General features: G+C 33.8%; 1 protein-coding gene across 5 annotated transcripts; it reads right to left on the bottom strand.

Annotated features, from left to right (window-relative positions):
* Positions 1–480: 480 nt before the first annotated feature.
* Positions 481–18,906, bottom strand: FOPNL (FGFR1OP N-terminal like). 5 transcript variants are annotated; one of them, XM_012544178.3, is made up of 5 exons: positions 18,720–18,906; positions 15,103–15,300; positions 12,887–12,971; positions 6,814–6,917; positions 481–2,243 (listed from the first exon to the last, which is right to left on the bottom strand). In XM_012544178.3, exons 1-5 carry the CDS (start codon positions 18,745–18,747, stop codon positions 2,086–2,088), a joined length of 573 nt encoding a protein of 190 aa, XP_012399632.1. In that variant the 5' UTR covers positions 18,748–18,906; the 3' UTR covers positions 481–2,085. The 5 variants fall into 5 exon arrangements, 4 of the variants coding, with proteins under 4 accessions (XP_012399632.1, XP_012399633.1, XP_023354463.1 ...); XR_004230438.1 differs by having other exon boundaries at positions 2,227–2,243; positions 6,810–6,964; positions 18,720–18,901; XM_012544179.3 differs by having other exon boundaries at positions 2,227–2,243; positions 6,810–6,917; positions 18,720–18,901.
* Between the last annotated feature and the right edge of the window lie 4,081 nt (positions 18,907–22,987).

Raw genomic sequence — 22,987 nt, 5'->3', positions numbered from 1 at the left:
GTTTTTTTCTTTCTTCTTGATCTGATTGTGCAAAAAGATAACTATAAATATGTATACATATATTGGATCTAATGTGTATTTCAACATATTTAATATGTATTGGACCACCTGCCAGCTAGGAGAGTAGGTGGGGGGAAGGAGGGGAAAATTTGGAACAAAAGATTATGCAAGGGTCAGTGTTGGAAAAATTACCTATGCATATGCTTTGTAAAAAGCTTTAATTTAAAAAAATTTAAAAATAAAGACTATGCTTGGTGCCAATTATCTTCAACATAGTAATTTTAGTGGCTACGACTAAGGTAAATAGAAATTTATTAAAACAATTGGAAGAAAAGTTGATACAAAAACAGGGATTAAAGGAACTCTGGAATAGTAAAATATAGTCAGAATCTAGTTTACAGTTATTCCAAAATAGTGACTTGATGCCAGAACAATAACACAAATGTCCTTTTGAACAAAGGCTACACAAAGATTACAAAATAGTATTTTAACCTTATTTATTGAAAGATATACTTCTATTATCAAATTCATCTTAGTATAAAAATTGTTACAAAACATTGCATCTGAAAGCATTAGGGTCTCTATGTGGCATATTGCTATTTAGCCTCCATTTTGACATCCAAAATTACAGTACTTAATTTTGATTGAATCTACTCCTATACATGATTGCAATTCCTGAGGTAAATTCACTGCAACATCCTTGAAGCTTGATGTTAATCTTCTGGGAAGAATCCAGACATTTATACTCACACATATAATACAACAGAACACAATTGTAATTACATAATACACATTTCATTTTAAAATAGTAACTATTTCTCTTGTATCTTAATATGATTTTATTCAATCATCCATACTTAAGTTCTTAATTGTACAGTAAACTGATATACTTAAAATCTGATGATTTATAAGATTATGGCTAATAGTAGCACTTAAAAAAATTGTTTTAATGGATCTGTTAAGCTCCAAATACTAAACATTACCAATTATCATCAAATATAAAATCAGTGTAAAGCATTTTCAACTGGAAGGAATCTTGTTTGAATGAATTAAGCTCTTAACAACAACAACAACAAATCCAAAGATTTCCCATTAGGTTAAAATTTCCCTACAGTAAAGAGATATTTCAAAATTTTACTTTTATTACACTGCACATAACTTCTGCTAGTCAGGCACCATACTTTGTAGCAATCGGATATATTCCACAGTCACTGGGAAAATATTAATTTGACATTAAACATGGTACTAATTTAATGAATGTTAGAAAAAGCAAATTTTAGAAGAGCTAGCTTTGTGAGAAAATTTTATAATACTTCCAATTGTGATGCCAAATGAAGACTTCTAGATGTGGGTATAGGATAGGCACTTTGATATTTCATCCTTTACCTATACAATTAAGGACTACATAAAAAAAAGCTATTTTTTAAACACTTCTTAATATTTTAATCCAAAACCTGTCCTTTCATGCCTGTAATTTCACATGTCCATATTACAAAATGGTCCTTATGTTTTATTTAATGAAAATGTAAAGAACCAGTTCTTTGTCCAACTTTTAAATTAACCTTCCAACTAAAGAATTAACTTTTCTAAGGAAAGAGACTGATGAACAATAAAAATTCCTATTCTAAATCAATTTTAAAAACCTTTTAACTGTTGAAAGTTGAAAAGAACTGCTTTATATTTCAGAAATTACTGATTAACTATAGTTTTTCTGATTTTACTATTATTACCTTTGCCTTTAATTTTGCTCCCTATGTATTTATATGTAAGTGTAAGTATTCTGAAGTACTTTTTCTATGATACATAATTTTAATTGGAAGAGGAAATATAGTGAATATAACTATGTTTCCAATAAGGCATGGGAAGGCAAGAGGGGAGTTTCATGCTAAACTGGAGCAATTTTCATTTTCTACTTGGAGTCTCCTAAAATGTTGCCTAAAAGCAAAATACTTATCTTCCTCAAATCAAATTCAGTAAGCTAGATGACAAAGATAACCTTTATTCACAAATGTAGAACATGAAATGGCTAAATGTTTTAAAAATTGCATTTCTATAAAATGTACATATTACTTATATAATGTTACATTATAATAATAAATAGCAACTTAATATATACATATGAAAATTAAAAGATGTGTATTTGCGCCAAATGAAAGCTATAATTTCTCCATAGCATGAGAAACATGATGATTCTTCTGTATTAGTTCTCATTATCCACCATCTTTCTAAATGATTATCTGAAACTTAAAACACATACAAAATTAATATTTAAACAGAATCAAAATTGACAAGTCAGTTTTAACTGAATTTTACTATTTCTTTTTCTATTTTATGAGTATTTATTTCTTCCACTAAGTTTTCTCTTGCTATCACCTCACAATATGGAGATCAGTGACCCTGGATTCTTGAAGACTAAGCAACTGGATCACTAACTCTGATATATATTGTTAAATTTAAAAGGGTCTGGCAACAGATAACCGCTCAAGGATCAGTTTGATTAAATTCAGAGATGTGTATTAGAAGAATGGGCACTAGGATATAAATCTGTGGCTGCAACAAATCATGAAATGATCAATGAAGGCAAGGAAAAGTAAATAGTATCTGCAAAATGAGTATCTAATGAAATCACAGATCTTTTAAATAAGAACTTTGTATAGTTTGGCCCAAAAAGTTCTTCCCATTGGTAATGACATCTTACCACAACATTCCATATACTAGTAAAGAATTGTATTACAATTTTAAACTACTCATCTTAAGGCATAGTCTTTTATCTATATACTTAAGTATATAGGTTTACACAAGGCTATACTTGGGAAGTAAATCTATACTGAGAGAACTGAAATCACTTTACATTCTATTAAATAAAGAGAAATATCACAAATTTTATGCGATAACATTTTTAATCAGTATTCTCTGCTGCCAGTTTCTCACTGAAAAAGATTTTCTATATAAAATTTTCTTTCCCAGCACCCTCTTGTGGTAGGTAGAAAGATAATTTACCTGATAATTCTCATACTATTATCCCAAAAAATGTTACTGAGAATTTCCAAAAGTTATAGTAAAATGTGTAAAAAATCATTAAAGTTTTCTGGAAATACAGAATATTTGACAACTATGCTCTAAAAATTAAAAAAGAGAACTCATACCAAAAATAAGTATTTTATTCACTACTGATTATTTTCTCTTATGACAAATATAAAATGTAAATATTGTAATAGTGGTAAAATGTTGAGAATTAAAAGTAATTAATAGTTAATAATGTTCTTTCAAAGGCAATTAATAAGTAAATATAATTTTACTGAAAAGCATCTTAGAATGCAATGAATTTTGAATAATAGAGAAAATAAAGACAAATATGAAGTGTTCATTTTTGGTAGAATGAGAAAAATTAACAGAAATAAATGTAAACTTAGAATAGACTTACAAAAAGGGGCATAACTTATTATAAAGGAATTTTAAAAGCAAGTACAAATCCCTTTATATTATTTGCTGATATCTTAAATTCCCAACTCTTGGAGTTATTATCTTACAAATACTTTATAACAACTAACAAAATCTAACTGTGGAAATAAAAGGTATGTAAACAATAAACAGGTTTTTGTCTTTAAGGTGGAGAAAGGAGAAGCAGGATTCCTTAAGTTTCCAAATTGAATTAAAGGCAGCCCCTTAAAGTGCAAATGTTTCTTTAAGAGATAATCTGGTTCAATTCCATTGTTTTACAGTAGGGCTTGCCCAGGACTAAAAACACATACCTATCTTCCCCTCTCCAGAAAAAGTGAGCCAGTAGTTCCACAATCTAAATCTCTTTGCTTACAACCTAGTGAATCTTCTATGCAGTATGTGTAGCTACAAGTTTAAAAGTCCAGTCCTGCTAATGAGTTCCATAAGGTATTTTGAAACCTGAAATCAATTTTCTTTTTTGAGAAGGATATATAAAGTTCCAAAAGGTGAGGTTGCATAGGGGCCCCAATGTTATAATTTATATTAGTAACAGTTCATTCATTTTTCAATTCAATCTATTAAATTAGATGTATAAATCTTTCATAAAATAAATGTAAAACAAAGTCCTGTTGGTAAATTATGCTTTTGGAAGGGACAGGTGAGGGAAGAAAAACACATACTTTCAAGTATTTGTATAAAAAGGTCATAGCTAATTTAAGAAGCATGTCTTAAAATATATTTATAGCCAGGCAAAATATATCTTATAGCCAGGCAAAAAATATATTTTGAATTATACTTTATTCTCTGATTCTATAATTTGGAAGAAAGGATCATAATCAGTGTTCTGTGATACATGAGCCTTCAAATGCTTAATCAGTAAAAGTAGAGGTCAACGAGGAATATTAGAAAAAACAAAAGACTTAGAGTCAGAGGATTTGAGTTCAAATCCTGATTCTGCTTTCTATGTGATTATAGTAGATAAGTCACATAAACCCTGTAATTTTCAAAACTCCTTATCTATAAAATAAAATATCCCTAAAGTCCCTATTTCTAAATCCTATGATGAATGCTCTTTCTTCATAAATCAGTAATGAATTTAAGAAATAGTGTACTAAGTCCAAATCTCTTGATAATGATTTACCTAATCAACAAAATATATCCTATATCCAACAATATTAAGGATAATGTTTACAGATATCCTTAATATCAGAAAAACTTTCTGAAAAAGATTGATGACCAAATGATCACAAAAATTCACTACAATCTTCACTAAAATGACTTGTAATCTAGAAATCCCAAAATTAAGGTGGTTCCATTTTGCTGTCATATTTAAATAGGAATTATCATTATTAATGTAAATATTAACAACACCAGCAAGTGAATTTTAATTTATGAAAACTTAAAATGATAATATATAAACAGTAAGTGAAACCTAGGTACGACTATGAAATTCAACATCTGCTCTAGTCATGGAATCAATTTTCTCCTGGCACCCTAGTCTCAATTTAAGGGCATAACATCTTAACATTTAAAAGGGAATTGAGCAGCTTTCCTTAGTTGGACATAATCATCAGTTTCAAGGTATTAAAAAAAAAAAAAGGCAGACATGTAATTAAGGTCTTTCCCCTAGTTATAAAAATTAAAAAATCATTGAAAAAGGGAAAATTCTGGAATGAAATGGTAACAGTTATAAATAAATGCTGTATATTCAATTAGATCTAGTGAAACCCATCCCCTTGCAGGATAGGTAGGGTATCCTATATATTCAGGGGATTTTTATCCTATCCACATCCCCTAGAAAGAGGGGTTTACCCATATATATTTAATTTAGCATCTTCTTTCTTTATTTTTATATGGAGAGAGAGAACAATTAATGCCAAAAAGCTACTTCTCATTAATTCCCAAGAAAATTCTTTAATGGATTAAAGAGGCAGCTAAATGAACACTCAAAGAAAAGGAAAGTTTTATTATAAAAAAGCCAACATACATGATTTCAATAAGCCATGTCAGACCAATTTTCTTTTTGAATGACTTGAATAAAGGCATAAATGGCATGCTGATAAAATTTGCAGATGAGACAAGATTAGGAAGGATAGCCAGATGACAAAGGATGACAACCAGTATTCCCCCCCCCAAAAAAAATATTGGAGCCAAATCTATTAAGATGAAATTCAATAGGATAAATAGAAATAACTCAAGTATAGCATGGGGAAGAATAATTAAAAAGCAGCCTTCCTTAAAAAAAAAAAAAAAAAACAACAATTTGGGGGCTTCAAAGGAATTCTAAAGAACCTTTCTCCCTCAACCCCACCCCAAAGGAAAGAAAACCTAAGTTTACTCCTTTTACACCTTTTTAATTTAAGTTGGCATGAAGCATCTGTAAAATAATAAATAGCTCCAGAAATTAGGAATTTAAGATGTCAGCAAGTAATATAAAGAGATTTGTATAATTCAACCTGCTTTAAAGATTGAAAAATTCTTCTATGATAAAATATACTTTTTTTTCCCCCCAAACTTGTTCAATATGACAGATACAGCAGCTAAAAAAGCTAATGCAAACTTGGGCCATATGAAGAGAGATTTAGCTTCCAGGAATAAAGAAGGGATAGTGCTACTGTGCTCTGCCCCAAAAAGATAGATTTGGCATATTTAGGGATGGCAGTGATAAGTTATCTTGGAGGAAATCTAAGGAAAGTCAACCACAACAGTAAAGGGTTGTAAGTCTGTGTCATATGAGGAGCGAGAAAAAGAAGTAAGGCTTTTTAATCTGAAGAGAAGAGACCGGATAGCTGTTTTTAAGGAACTGAAAACCTGTCACAGAAAAGAGCAATTTGACTTGCTCTGTATGGCACTGGAGGACAGACCATGATAAATGGGAATCATAGGGACAAATTTAGGCTTGATTAGTAAAATATCACCCATGAGTAAAATGGGTTGTCCTGAGAAGTAGGAAATTACCTTTCTCTGTAACCCTCCTACCTTACCTTTGGGTATTTTCAAGCAGAGGCTGAATACCCCTTGTCAGGGCAGCAAAAAATTTCTTTTGGGGTTATATGGCTACAGAGATACTTTTCAATTTGAAAATTCTGTGATTCTTTGAAGTAATACTAGAATTCAGCCTGCAACAAAGCTTTCTTATTTCTGGGAAGAAAGAAACTTGAATCTCAGAATTTTGTTCATGGTCATTTTCTCTCTGGGATTTCCTCAGTTTAGCTAGGAGATATAAATTCAACCACAGTGCAGCAATATTTGATACAAAATTAAATAAAGTTATATCCACAATGAAATATTCTAAGAAAAAAATAATGTAACATTAAGAGAAATTAACATTCAATTACAGTTAAAAAACATATTTTTAAAAAACTTACACACATTTCATGGTTTTTGTTTTTTTTTTGAACTGGGCTGCCTGCCGCCCAGATTTCACCTTGGAAGCTGCAGTGAAGATCCTTTCATGAAAGTGGTTTGGAAGCCATCTTTATTCGCATGTAAGAAATAAGAAATAATTCCATATAAAAGAGGCCTATTGTAGAGAGAAAATAAAAGCAGCAGATAAAGTATTAAAATGAGAAGAAAAAAGGTAATTTGTGTAGAAAAAAAAAGATACAAAAATCTTACAAAACATTTTCTGACATAAATACCAACTGCTAATATTTCTTTTAAATCCAAATAAGTTAATTTAATTTTACTGTACACCTTCAAACTTAGAAAATATGTCATCTTGCCTGCCATCTAGGGGAGAGAGGGTGGAGGGAAGGAAGGGAAAAGTTGGAACAGAAGTGTTTGCAAGGGTCAATATTGAAAAATTACCCATGCACATGTTCTGTCAATAAAAAGCTATTTAAAAAAAAAAAAAGAAAAGAAAATACATCATCAATGAATACAAATGCAAAAGCTTTAAGAGACCTCAGAAGACCACCTAAATTCATGTCAAAGAGAAGGAAACAAGTACTGGGGATGAGTGACCAAGTCAAGGTCATATATCTTAAGATTAAAAATCAGGACTTGAACCCATGCCTCTGACTCTTTTTTCCAGGCTACTATTCTTCTTTCTGGATTCTTATGATACTGTCCTTTCTTCTTTTTCCTTCCTGTATGACTTTTCTTCTTGGTCTCATCATCTGCAACATGCCCCTTAATTGTGAGAATACACCAAAGCTTTATCCTACACACTATTATATTCTTTCTTCGTGAGCTTATCAGTTTCTATGAGTTTATTATCTCTACTTAATGACTCCTAGATCTATGTATCTAGTTCTCATCTTGATCTTAAAATTCCAATTTTGTATTACCAACTGTCTCTGGACATTCAGGAAAATATATCCTGTAGGCATTTCAACGTCCAAATATTTCAAATGTCCAAAACAGAACTTATTATCTCTATCACCTTCCCATAACTCCCTCCAAACCCCAACCACTTGTTTCAAAATAGTCAAGGGTATAAGCATACCTCCAAGAGCCCAAGTTTACAACTCTGAAGTTATCTTCAACTCCTCACTTTTCCCCACCTTAGACATACAAGCATTTATTTACCCAATCTTGTCAATTTTACCTCCAAATATCATTCTCTTGTGTACCTCCTTCTGTCTATTCATATAGCCACCATTTTATTTCAAACACTTGAGACCTCTAGCTAAGACTATTGAAATAGCTTCATAATTCGTCTCTCCACCTCAAACTCTGCCCTTTCCACTTCTTAATCCATATACCTGCCAAAGTCATATTCCTAAGGCACAGGTCTGGCTGTTTCTCCCTTCCTTAAACTCTAATACTTCTCTATTAACTCTAGTTCTTTTTATGGTGGCAAGGAATTGGAAACTGAGTGGATGCCCATCAACTGGGAAATGGCTGAATAAGTCATGGTATACGTAAGAAATGAAGAGTAGGTTGATTTCAGAAAAGCCTAGACAACGACTCTGATGAACTCATGCTGAGTGAAGTGGGCAGAACCAAGATAACAGTAACAGTACAATTATGTGATGATCAACTACGATTTAGTTTTTTTCAGCAATGTGGGAATGCCATCTGCATCTGGGGAGAGAATAAAGAGACTGAATGCATATTGAAGCAAACTATTTTCACTTTTGGTTTGCTTTTCTTTTTCATGGTTTTTCTCATTTGTTCTGATTTTTCTTTCACAACATGACTAATATGGAAATATATTTTAAATGATTGTACATGTATAACCTATATCAAGTTGCTTGCTGTCTTAGGGAGAGGGGAAGTAAAAGAAGAGAGAAAAAATCTGGAACTTAAAATGTTACATAAATGAATGTTGAAAAACACTACAATTACATGTAATTGACAAAAATAAAATACTATTGAGAAAATTTTTTTTAAAGATTCTCTTTAAAAGATCAAGTACAAACTTTTCTGTTTGAGAGTATCCAAAAAACACGAGAGATTGCAATAATGGGGTAAAAATAACAAGAAAAATTTAAGTGGGAAAAATGAATCCAGTGTGATAATGAAGACAATGCAATTTTAAGTTTTATTACAGAAGTGAAATGTTCAGAGCAAGGAAAACCACATTTGGAACTGTCTAACTTGGGATGCTATATTTTAAAAGAACACTGACAAACAGAAATATTTAAAGGAGGGCAACCATGATGATGAAGGGAGTTAGAACAATGCCATATATAGGACAGATTTAAGAATGTTTAGTCTGGGAAAGAAAGCTTGCCAAAAATATGATAAATATCTTCAATTAGCTGAAACATTAGTGGAAGAAAGATTAGACTTATCTTGCTTGGCCTCAAAGAGCAGAGCAAGGACTAAATGGATATGTAACAGGGAGATTTTAGCTCATATAAGAAAAACTTTTCTCCAAAGTAATCCCAATAGACTTTGGATAGAAAATGCCATCTGCACCCAGAAAAAGAACTAAAGAGACTGAATGTAAATCAACACATATTGTGTTCACTTCTTTTTTCGGGTTTTTTTTATCTCTCCAATGTTTTTTCCCTTTACCTTGATTTTTCTCTCCCAACATAATTCATAGAGTAATGTCTATTAAAAATAAATACTAAGGGGGAAAAAACTTTTCCTGACAATTAGGGCTAACTAAAATTACAAGAAAACTCTATTATCAAGTAAGTATCAGTAAAGATCTTCAAGCAAAAGTTTGAAGGACTACTTGTTAAGGATATGTTGCAGGATAATGTATGCAGCCCATAATAATCTCTAGGATAGGGGCAGCTAGGTGGCACAGTGGATAAAGTACCAGCCCTGAAGTCAGGAGGACCGTTCAAATCTAACCTCAGGCACTTAACACTTCCTAGCTGTGTGACCCTGAGCAAGTCATTTAACCCCAAATGCCTCAGCAAAAAACAACAAAAACAATCTCTACAATGGCCCAAACCAGATTAAAATACAATTAAAATGTAACCAGATTAAAATGTAAATTTAACAAAACAAAAATACAATAAAACAAACAAACAAAAAAAAAAAAAAATTAAGTCAATATGGACTTAATAAGGACCTTGAAGGGGTCCTTATAAGTGGTTTAGTTTCTTTTTGAATTCTATGCCACAACTGTAGAGGGTTTTCATGATCTCACAAGAGGAAGCTAACAATCACATGAACAACTGGATCTAGTGGACTTAGACTGAATCCAAGCTTTGCTTCTTACTACCTATTTGACCTTAAGAAGGTCCATTCTATCATTTGTAAAAAGAATGGGTTGACTAGATCAGGGCTTCTTAAACTTTTTTCACTCATGACCCCTTTTTGCCCAAGAAAATTTTTATGTGACTCCAAATATGTATTTATAAAAATAAGTATATAAATCAAACATTTACTGACATTAAGTCATAATTTCATGACCCCCACATGTATTTATGAGACCCTATATGGGGCTGCAAAACACAATATAAGAAGCTAGAAAACATCTTTCAACTTTTTTTTCATTATAGCTTTTTTTTTAATTTACAAGATATATGCATGGGTAATCTTTCAGCATTGACAGTTGCAAAACCTTTTGTTTCCATTTTTCCCCTCCCCCAGATGGCAGGTAGACCAATATATGTTAAATATGAAAGTATATGTTAAATACAATATATGTATACATGTCCATAGTTATTTTGCTGCATAAAAAGAATCGGACTTTGAAATAGCGTACAATCAACCTGTGAAGGAAATCAAAAATGCAGGCGGACAAAAATAGAGGGATTGGGAATTCTATGTAGTGGTTCACACTCATTTCCCCGAGTTCTTTTGCTGGGTGTAGCTGGTTCAATTCATTACTGTTCTATTGGAGCCGATTTGTTTCACCTCATTGTTGAAGCATCTATCAACTTTTAACTCTAAATCTAAGATTTTATGATAGTTGAGTTCTCTACTAAATCTGTCATATACTTTTTCAATAGCAAGACTATGTCTAAGTTTTAAATTGATAATCTTAAAACAACTTTATTACTCATGTAAAGCAATAACTCCAAAATTTCAACATAATTTTAACTAGATCCAAAAATACTATTTTTTTTCAAAACAAGCCAAAAACATTTAGTTTTAATATCTACGGCAAAAACAAGTTCTTGCTCATTCTGTTGTAACTAGTGATTCCACTTGTTTGAAACATCAAAGTATGCTATCATAACTCATTTGGTCATCTGAACATAGAATAGATAAAGAACATTAAGCAAAATAGAACTTGGTTCAAATATCAGCTCTGCAATTTATTAACTGGGTAACTTTAGCCAAATAACTTTACCTTCTGCATATTTTCTCATCTATAAAATGAGAGGCACTAGTTCAGAGGCTGTTAATCTGGAGTTCATGAACTTCTTTAATTGTATTTAACATAATTAGTATTTGTAATTCTTAGTATTTTATAAATTTAAAAATCTTATTCTGAGGAGAGGGGTCCACTGGCTTCACTAGATTGCCAAAGGGATTCAGGATACACAAAAGGTTAAGGAATTCCTATACCAGATTGCTTTAAAGCTCTGATTATGGGATGCCATTCTAAATCAACTAACTGAAAAGAAAAATGATTTTATGCTAATTGTGCTAGTTTGGAGAAATTTTTAAAAGTTATCTCAGGCAGAGATTCCAAATATACTAGCTATGTGAGGACCCTCTGTCCACTGGACCCTCTGTCTAGTACGGTGCCCTCCTTATCTCTACTTTCACCTATTTCCTTACTTCCAAACCCAATAATAAACCTCTTTTATCAATCTAAAAATAAAAAAAAAGTTATCTCAAACTTTCCTTCACATAAGTCTGAAAATGTTATCCTTTTGCTTAACTTAATATACTAAAAAGTCATTTAACTTTAAAATTATGGAGTCAAGGAAAATTTTATTTGCTTGTTTTTGCTCTAAATTTGCTCACAAAATTCTACTTTTTAGCTATTTGCTGCTAATTTAAGATGATAAATTTTCATGATATTATTATCTGTTTGATATTCCTTACTAAAAGAAAAACATCATAAATATTAAATAAAACAAGCTTCTTTTAATGTATCTTCAATATGTCATACACACAAAAGAAGTTGGTAAAACTAGAAATGTACATGCTACATACTCAAGTGACATACATACATCAATGACCAGAAAAAGACATTCAAAGTTCGTCTTTTATTAAACTTAACCTCCTAAATAATTTCTTGAACTATTATCTCAGATATCATATCCAGCAATCAGTTTTAATTTTAAAAATAATTCTAGGTTTAAATTGTAAAAAATAAATACAATACTTATTTAAACTGAATTATATTGTAATACTAAAAATTAGAGCTTAGAAAATTTCCACACAACATAAAACAATTAAAATAAAAATAAAGTTTTTTTAAAAAGCAACAAAATAGATATAGCACTGTACCTGAGATAAGTCAGTATCTACAACTAAGCAATGAAGGTATAACATGGTATTATGCCATTTGTCATGAAACAATTAAATGGTACTGAACTCTAGGTCTTCATTTACTATGCACAAAAATTATTTGAAGAGAGGCTAAGAAAATCCCTTGAAAACTTATGAAAGAACAAGACTTAACCAAAGGGTTATTTTTGGCCAAGAAAACAAATAGAAACATTTGATAATTTGCTTCACATTGCTTTCCCAAACCTCCTTTCTTCATTCATTCAACTATAAATATTTACTTTATGCCTATCATGTGCAAGAAACTGTTCTAGGTATCTACTGTAGGGATATAAACAGTAAGATAATGTCTCTGAACTCAAAGAGCTTTTTTCCAGGCAACCACTAAATGGTCACAAGAATTTCAGCTGGCATTTACTGGAGCAGGCCTCAAAAAGCATTTGCAAAAAATATTTGGCTTTGCAATTTGCCTTTCAAGAAAATCTGGTCTGCTGTAAGAGCCCAAAATTATTCATTTTACAAACTGGTTTACAAACTATTTTCTACTGTTAGCTGAAATACAAAATAAGAAACTGCTTGCCTATACAGATGTGAAGAAAATAAACAAATAAAAATGTCTTACACTGATTTTGCATTCGAGTCTTCATATATATTTAACTCCTTAATGAGAAATTGTCTGTCCAACGGCATTACTGGTTGACCAGATTCTGAAAAAATAAAACTTTATGAAATCCTCAGATACCATAAAACACAACTATAATCCTGTAAAGAGTTGCATTTGTTATGTTTTATAAGTCATGTAAGTAAACATCCTATAATATGTAATCAACCGAACAATCTATTTTCTAAGAGGATGATCAATAGAAGAGATCAGAAATCAGATCTGGATACTAATTTACTTCCAAAAATATTTTTAAAAGACACATTAAAAAACATGGCTAAACTTTAAGATTATACAACTTCACCAACGTTACTACAGGTTGTATTTTCCCTTACGTTAATTATAAGGGAAAACTCATCAACAACAGATATACAAAATTTCCAAGAATGAAGAGTGCTTTCTTCAACACAGGGTGAGTAGAAAAAGTGGCATTAAAGCCCATGCTATGTGTGAGACTAATTATTCTTTAAGGAACAGTATGAAGACTGACAAAGTCTTTCTCCCATCCCAATAAGTACATATCCTTATATTTTTGAAGAGTACTATTTTTAAAATGATAAATGGCCTTGAATCATAAAATATAGTCACCACATCTAATTTATTTAACTTCAGGCTAGTTGTTGTTGTTACTGTTATGTCTGATTCCTCCCATATGGAGTTTTTTAGGCAAAGATAGTGAGTGGTTTGTCATTTCCTTTTCCAGCTCATTTTACAGATGTAGAAACTAAGGCAAAGAGGGTTAAGTGATCCGTCACACAATTATGAGTATATGAGGTCACATTGGAACTCGGATCTTCCCAACTCCAGGACTGGCTCTCTACGCATCGCACTTCCTACCTGTCCTTCAAGCTCATTAAGCTCCTTTAATTCTTTAGTTTCTTCAATTTATTCCCTCACTTTAGATGGAAGTGAATGTTCAGCAAATGTTAAAAGCTAATAAATGATAATGGTAATCTGATCTCTTGTATAGACACAAATAATCACAGACTATGTAATTGTGTGCATCCTCTCTCCCCTAGAAATGATAACATTTTGTGCTAGGTTTTTTCTAATTAAAATTTCTGCTTCACTCTGATCTCTCAAATACAAAGATAGCCATGTTATTCTACTTTGCAGAGCTATGGAAATCTTATTTCCACATATATGTCAGTAAACTAGAGTATTAATGGAAAAATTTCAGTGCAATACTTAAGAACTTCAATACTATACTACTACCTACTTAATACAGCAGAAATGAGAAAAGTAGAGATAGAGGCTTGGGCCAAATTTTAAATTATATATCCAAAATTTTTTATTGATTTGTACTACATTTAAATTATCTATAATTTTTAATGTGAATTATTTCTTCCAACTATAATATTTATAATCCATTTCTCAGACTTGGTCTTTGAGAATTTAAACTTAGCCAGACTGGATTTTGGCTGAAAAAGTTAAGAGATTTCTCTAGCTTTGAAGGATCTGTAGCTTTAAAAATTAATGCTGAGTACATTCTAATAATGTTTCTATCTTTAAAGTTCTATATTTCAAGAATTATATTACCTAATTATCACAAGAATAAGACTTCTCCAGGGATTAAAAAACAATTATCTGATTTATTAACAAAAAAGAAAATATACATATTTGCAAAGTGAAGCAAGAAGGACCAGAAGAACATTGTGTATAGATAGTAACATGTTGGAATGATGATCAACTCTGAAAGACTTGACTACTCTTGACCAGTACAATGATCCAAGACAATTTCATAGGACTCATAATGAAAAAATTTTTATCCATCTCCAGAGAGAGAACTGATAAAGTAAGAAAATTATGTTTGCACTCAGTTTATGTTTTACAGTTGGGGAGGTGGAGCAATATGGCTAATTTGGAAATGTTTTACATGATTTCACATGTATAATTTATATCAAACTGCTTGCCTTCTCAGAGGTGAAAGAAGAGAGAATCTGGAACTCAGTTTTTAAAAGAATGCTAAAAGAAAAGTACTTCAATTATCAAGTTGTTTTCTAACAATCTGATAAAAGTTATGAGATTTTGGCTAGGCTTTGGAAAAAGATCAATAGACTATTTCAAGTCTCAAGTATCTTATTATTTTTGTAATAAAACTGGATTATCAAGCTAAATAACTTTCAAAAGACTGGAGAAAAGAATGATGAATCATTTAATAAACAATCCACACTTACCAGCTGTAAGGACAGATGCTGAATAATTATATTTGTTGAATTCCAAATACTCCCGAATTAATTCATTAATTAGGAGGTTTTCATGAGATAGGGGTGGAGGTTTTTCACCTTGATCATCTAGGGCATTGAAGACTTCAGCTCTGATCGTTGCTCTTAACTGGCCCAGTACACCCCTTTTTTCCAGTGTATCCTTTAAAACTAATAAATAAGATATAACATTTTAGTGCAAGAATTTCAAGTAAAATCACTGATCATTCTTATATGTACTGTTATTGAATAACTGGGGTAACAGATGTAACTGGGGACACAAATCATTATCAACAAAGCAATAAATAATAGTTTCAGACAAAGTCTAGGGGCTTTTTTCTAAACACCCTCATGGACCCTCCAAATCTAGTAGTAGCTTACTTCCCCATTTACAAATACTTAGCAAATAATTGTTTAAGGGTACCATAGACCTCCAACTCCATTTCTCCCTAGTGTTCTTTTAAGCTCAATTAGCCATTTTCCAAGGATAACTCATGATATATAGAAATAAAACATTAAAAAACTATATGGTACCTTTTTTTTTGTTTTGTTTTGTCTTTATTTAACTAATGAAAACACCTGGAGGCTGGGGAAGATGGGACAACAGGAAATACTTGCAACAAAAATTTACCTGTAAAGTTTGGCCAATCTAACATTTCCATATAGTTCAGTAACTACTGAAGGAGAATTAAAAGTTAATGGCTTTTTAAATGACCTTTTTTCTACATGATGCTAAATCTCTCAGTTATCTGTATATGTAAGTATAGCTACAAAACTAGCAACCTATGCAATTATTAATTAACAAGTATTTACTGAGTATCCATGCTATATTTTATTTCTTCTTCACTTGCTACATAGAATGCTACCCAGTCATGCTGGAAAACAATTGCAAAACGTGATTCCTTCAGAGAATTGTTACTCTAGTTAAAGAGACCAAATTATAGATTTATGGAATCTAATCGTTGGAAGGAGTTATAAACATCATCTAGTCTCAGGCCTTAAGAATACGTACCTAAGGTCACACAAGTACTTAGAAGCAGAGCCTAGTCTCCTGAATCCCTCCCACGTTTCCATAACATCAATTACAGGGGATAATATCAATACAGACACAAGACACTACAAAAATGTGAGGTATTGTTATTATGATAATATAATCAGGCAAAATGGACAGTGAACAAAATCTTTGGTCATTAATTTTGTTGTTTAGTCTTTTTTATGACTCCTTTTGGGGTTTTCTTGGCAAAAATACTAGAGTAGTTTGCCATTTCCTTCTCCAGCTCATTTTACAGATGAGGAACTATGACAAACAGGTTTTTCACCTTGATCATCTAGGGCATTAAAAACTTCAGCTCTGATCTTTGTTCTTAAGTGACCCAGTATACCCCTTTTTCCCAGTGTATCCTTTAAAACTTGTGAAGATATACTATTTTAGTGCAAGAATTTCAAGTAAAATCATTGATTATTCATATATATAGTATGGAACAACTTGGGATACAGATCAAAGAAAATGAATTTTAAAGCATTATCAACGAAGCACCACTCTACCAATGCTGTTATCTTTTGGACTACTTAGCTTTTTGTTTGCCTAAACCCTGGAGAAGTTAAGAAATTTATCCTTGGTCATAGGGTCATTGGACAGGATTTGACAGGTTCTCTTAACTCCTGGGCTCTATTCACAGCCACTTAGCTGCCCAACCTAACTTCAAATCCAACCTCAAGTACTAGTTGTATGACCCTGGTCAAGTCACTTATTTCTGTTTGTAGACTGAATGGTCAAATGACCTAAGGCAATTAATTCCCTTGATCTTTCTAAGCCTCAGGTTTCTCCCGAAGGTAAAATAAGAATCAGTGGAGCACCTATATCTCATCAGTGATTATTATTAATCACCTTATAATTAATTAAGATATTTAATAATAATAATAATTAAGAAGCCCGCAGGCCTCATTAATAGTGAGGACTGAATAAAATAAGTGTTATGGTTTTTTAAAAAAAGTTACGGTTTATAATATTAGATATTTAATAGCTAAAGGTTGCAGTAAAAACCTTTAAAACAGTCGATAAACATTTACTTAGAGTCTAATTATAGGCCAAACACTACTAAGCTCTGGGACTATAAAGACAAAAGACAATCCTTCCTCTCTGAGGCAACAACCTCGTACAAATAAGCTATATATGCTAAGCAATATAAGCTAATAAATAATCAGCATAAAGAAGTAACCCATTGCTCGTGTTGAAGGCGGAATTTTAGCTGGGAAATTTTGTACTTTTTGAAAATGTCTATTCTAACGGTTTGGTCATGTATACTTATTGTGTATCTAATTTATATTTTAATGTACTTAACATCTACTGGTCATCCTGCCATCTGGGGGAGGTGGTCGGGGGGTAAGAGGTGAAAAATTGGAACAAGAGGTTTAGCAATTGTTAATGCTGTAAAGTTACCCATGCATATAACCTGTAAATAAAAGGCTATTAAATTAAAAAAAAAAAAAAAAGAAAATGTCTATTCTACCGTTTTGGTCATGTATACTTATTGTGTATCTAATTTACATTTTAATATATTTAACATCTACTGGTCATCCTGCCATCTAGGGGAGGGGGTGGGGGGTAAGAGGTGAAAAATTGGAACAAGAGGTTTGGCAATTGTCAATGCTGTAAAGTTACCCATGCATATAACCTGTAAATAAAAGGCTATTAAATTAAAAAAAAAAAAAAAGAAAATGTCTATTCTAAGGGAAACTAGAGTTGACTCATGCAGCAACAAGATTTTGCCCCTGGAACGTCCCAACTCAATCCTAAAACCCCCCACAGCGGAGGACGTGCTGGCCCCCAAGATCAAGGGTAAATCCCCTACCTTCTCAAAGGTGTTTAAGCACACTTGAAGGAGGTAGGTAGTCCGAAAGCTACAGCGCAGGACCACGGAGTCACAAAGACTAAGCTAGTCACTTAGAACAAAGCCTGGGTGCAATAAATGTAGGTTCCCTAGTCAAGTGACCCAGAACAATTCCGACTATAAGGAAAGATGGGGGGTGGGGTGGGGGTGGGGAAGATGAGTATAGCGATGAGATGTGGGAGTCTGAACGTGTTTAGGGATTTGAGAAACGTTCGGACTTCCCACGCCCCTTCTTCCCCTCCCCCCTTCCCAAGGGTCTAGTAGACGAGGCAACTACGGTGTCTTTTGCCTCTTTGTATTGCCAGCGCGGGGTCTTTCCAAAATATAAAACTATTAGGAAAAATATGAACCGAGCAGGCGTTCGATGACTGCTAACTGGCCAATGAATTAATCAACAATCATTTATTAGCGTCTACTCCGTGCCGAGTTCGAGGCTAAGCGCTGGAGATACAAAAAGTACCTCAGTACAGCAAGCCCTCGGCTTCCGGGAGCCTACCCTTTAACGGGGATTACAAAGCCCTCCTCAGTGCGCGCTCGGCCAGCTCGCCTTGGGGGCCGAGGCCCGGGCCTGGCCCGCCCGCTCCCTTCGTCCCGATCCCCTCCCCAGCCCGTCCCAGCTCGCAGGCCGCTCCGCCGCCTCTCCGCTCCACATACGTCCCAGACCGAACTGCCCAGGCTGCGGGCCTGCTCCTCAGCTACCTGCTTTGAGCTCCGAGACCGTCGCCATTTTCCAACGGCCGCCCGGGGAAAAAGAAAGGTGGGTCTGGGCTAGAATGGGCTGAGGCGAGCGCGCCTGCGCAGCACGCCGCCCCGCCCTTCAGAGGCTTGAACGCCCCCGGGGGCGCCGCTTGTCACGCCCCGCCCCGGGTTATCTCCGGCCTTTAAAGCTAAAGGGAGCATTTGCGCAGACGCCGCTTTGCGCAGACGCCGCTTTGCGCAGACGCCGCTTTGCGCAGACGCCGCTTTGCGCAGACGCCGCTTTGCGCAGACGCCGCTTTGCGCAGACGCCGATTTGCGCAGACGCCGATTTGCGCAGACGCCGATTTGCGCAGACGCCGATTTGCGCAGATGCTTTGCCCGCAGGCCAATTGGATGGCTTTGTGGGCAAGGTCTGTGACTTCGAAAAGCTGCCTTAGGAACTTGTGCTTAATTTGTGGGAGGACGTGGTCTAAGTTCCCTCAAATGGAGAGGCTTGGATGGACTGTGATCGTGATCTTTAGAGAAAACGTCCGAAGCCGTGAAATCACAGATCTAGAGTGTTTGAATGTGCAGGACAAATCAGATGAGAAAGAACGCGGCAATTAACAATTTCTGGCAAGAAACATTCCAGGTGTGAGGTGATAAAGACAGAGCAGTGAGAATGCGGAGGAAGAGGTAAATCCAAAAGATGCTTTAAAAAAAATTAACAAAAAAACTGGTGTCATTACACATAAGAATATGGATAAATTCAAGGAGTAAAAATAATAGTTGTAATGGACTGAGGCTCGAGTTGATGCACTGAGGTCCCAAGCACGTGAGGCTAAATAGTAATTGGACCATACTCTATTAATATATATGCTTGGAGAAAGAATGGGAAATATATGGGAGAAGAGAAGCCAAAGCTGTCAGAGGCAAAAGATTATCTGCAAGAGCTTTTGGAGAAATAAATGTTTGGATTTTGTCAGCTGGCTGTATTTAGAGTGATTATTACTTTGAACCAAAACTAAGACTTCCTCCAGAAAACCTCCCCAAGAAACCTGCTCAGAGAGAACCATTATATTTTAAAGAAGAGAACGCCACATTTAGTTATGGCGTTTGTCTCACGGACATCGAAAATTGTTGGACTTGAAAACCCTCAGGAATCACTGGATTCTCTGAGACATAAGATTGTTGGAGGACTTGAAAACCCTCAGGAATCATTGGATTCTCTGAGACATAAGATTGTTGGAGGACTTGAAAACCCTCAGGAATCACTGGATTCTCTGAGACATGATAAGATTGTTTAAGGACTTGAAAACCCTCAGGAATCATTGGATTCTCTGAGACATAAGATTGTTGGAGGACTTGAAAACCCTCAGGAATCATTGGATTCTCTGAGACATAAGATTGTTGGAGGACTTGAAAACCCTCGGGAATCATTGGATTCTCTGAGACATAAGATTGTTGGAGGACTTGAAAACCCTCAGGAATCATTGGATTCTCTGAGACATAAGATTGTTGGAGGACTTGAAAACCCTCGGGAATCATTGGATTCTCTGAGACATAAGATTGTTGGAGGACTTGAAAACCCTTGGGAATCATTGGATTCTCTGAGACAATAAGATTATTGTAGGATTTGAAAACCCTCAGGAATCATTGGATTTTCTGAAACATGATAAGACTGTTACAGGACTTCAAAATCTGCTGGAATCATTGGATTCCCTAACACATAAAAAGACTTTTGCAGGACTTCAAAAACTTGGGGGAATCATTGGATTCCCTGACATGTGAAGCAATGGACAATAGATTGTTTTTGGACTATCTCTTGGCTGCTGAAGAAGGCGTATGTGTGACTATTGTTTACATACCCTCCTTCTAGAACTTCTGGCAATCTTTTACAACACTATATTGATTTCTATTTTTGTTATACCGCTACTTGCATGTACAATTCATGTTTGTTACACCACATCGAGCCTACACTGACTGTGGGGAGGGTCATTCTTTCTCCAAGCATATATATTAATAGAGTATGGTCCAATTACTATTTAGCCTCACATGCTTGGGACCTCAGTGCATCAACTCGAGCCTCAGCCCATTACAATAGTACCTGACAATTAACATAGTGCTTAAGATTTGCAACACAATTATTCCATTCTCAAATTTATGAATGAAAATTACTATGAAAATTATTTCATTTATATAAATAAAAAATTATCTTCAGAAATTATAGAACTCATAGCTATCAAGTTGGCTAATACAACAAAAAAGGAAAACATTGAAGAGAATGTCGGGAAAACTGGAATACTAATACATTATTGGTGGAATTATGAACTGATCCAATCATCCTGGAGAACGATTTGAATTGTCGAAAGGGCACATATACCCTTTGATCCAACAACACCAATGCTAGATCTATATCACAAGAATATATGTTTTTTTTTTTTAAAGGGGGGAGAACCTATTGTACAAAAATATTTATATGTGCTGGTTAAAAATTGGAAATGGAAGGAATGTCTATCAATTGGGGAATGGGTGAACAAGTTATGATATGTTAATGTAATGGAATATTACAAGCAGGATGATTTCAGAAAAACCTGGACTCATGTGAACTGAGGGATGGTGAAGTGAACAGAACCAGAACACTGTACTTAATAACAACAGTATTGTATAATGAAGAATTTTGAATGACATTCTCAGCAATACAATGATCCAAGACAATCCCAAAGGACTAATAATAAAGCATACTGCCTTCAGAGAAAGAACTGATATTGGTTGGATACAGAGGTTAACATGCTATTTTTTCATTTTCTTTCTTTCATTGCTTCCCCGCCCCAGTCTTCTTGTACAAAATGAGCAATATGGAAATGTTTTGCATAATTGCACATATATAACCTATTTCTGATTGTTTATTATCTCAGGGAGGAGGTGGAAAAAAAGAGGGAAAGAGAATTTGGAACTCAAAACTTTTTTTAAAATGTTTAAAAATTCTTAGCATGTAATTAGGGGAAAATATATATATCTTTTTTAAAAATCAAAATCATAAATTTAGAAATAGAAAGGACTTTTGAGACTATTTTGTTCAAACTCCTAATTTTACAGATGAGGAAAGTTAAGACCCAGAGAGGGGAAATGACTTACCTGAGCCCATACAGTTAGTAAGAAGAATTTCAACACCGACAAGGGAAAGAACCTAATCCCTATAATAAAATTATATTCCCTGCTCCTGAAAATGTTTAGCAGATTCTTTTCTGAGGGATGAGCATTCAATTCCCTACTTATTGAAAGGATTAGAGATTAAGGCATTATTGAAATTACTATTTCATGTCTCTAGAATCAAGTTGGACAGAAACTGCAGGTCATTTGAGTTCAAAAGAGTAAGGATTCATTGAGAATTAAAATGAGTCATCTGTTAAACAGCCACAGCTGGGGAAAAAGGAACCTTCCCTATCCTCCAACCCTCCTAAAGATGGAATTTTACAAAGTGGAGAGAGACACCTACTTTATGGAACTACCTCCCTTATCATATTGGGACTTTTTTTTTTTTAAAAAACCCTAATATGTGTCTATACATAAGAGATCTCTATGCTACTAGAATCTGAGCACTAAGTTCACATTGTTGATTGAAGATAAATTTTGGAAAAAATTATATTTTTACAGACCTCAGACACAGTACAAAGGTTCCAGGAGAATGCATATAATACTTGTTTGAAACCCAAATGTTGCCTTTAAGTATTTGAAGCCTGCCTTATGGAAGAGAATTTGGACTTGATGGGCTTGGCCCCTGAGGACATAACAAGGAAGAAAGGGTGTCTTTGAAGTGAAGGAAGATTTCAACTGGAGAAGACGAAAGACTTCCTAAATATTGTAATTATTCTAGTAAAGGAATGAATGACCTAGGCTGGAGGAGAGTGGATTTCCATTCACTTGAGGTCTAGGAGCAAGTCTAGATGATCACTTTTCAGGAATAAAAGGGATGAAATTCTTCTTTAAATATGAGTTATGCAAGAGGTATTGTAATTCCGACCACCACGAATTCGGAAAGAGCCACCTCCAAAAGAAAATGGGAATTCTCTGATCAAAACCGTATTTTTCTGCCCTTGCTATTTTTTTTTTCTTGATCATTTTTTTGTAGCAAAATGGAAATTTATTAGAAAATTATTAATTTAACCCTAAGTTATTTGCTGTTTAGGGAAGGAGGTGGAGGGAAGGAAGGAGAAAATTTGGGACAAAGGTTTTCAATGAATTTTAAAAACCATTTATATTTTGAAAAAAAAGCTTTAAAAAAAAAA

Source organism: Sarcophilus harrisii, chromosome 1, assembly GCF_902635505.1.
Source record: "Sarcophilus harrisii chromosome 1, mSarHar1.11, whole genome shotgun sequence".
Classification (NCBI taxonomy): Eukaryota; Metazoa; Chordata; class Mammalia; order Dasyuromorphia; family Dasyuridae; genus Sarcophilus; species Sarcophilus harrisii.
Note: the sequence above shows the minus strand (reverse complement) of the source record. Positions and strands in the feature narration are given on the sequence as shown.

Coding starts and splice junctions, on each gene's coding strand:
- FOPNL (XM_012544178.3), bottom strand. CDS start 18,747: ATGGCGACGGTCTCGGAGCTCAAAGCAG. Junction 12,972..15,102: donor AGCATCTGTCCTTACAGCTG/GTAAGTGTGGAT, acceptor TTATTTTTTCAG/AATCTGGTCAACCAGTAATG. Junction 6,918..12,886: donor GACTCGAATGCAAAATCAGT/GTAAGACATTTT, acceptor ATGCGAATAAAG/ATGGCTTCCAAACCACTTTC.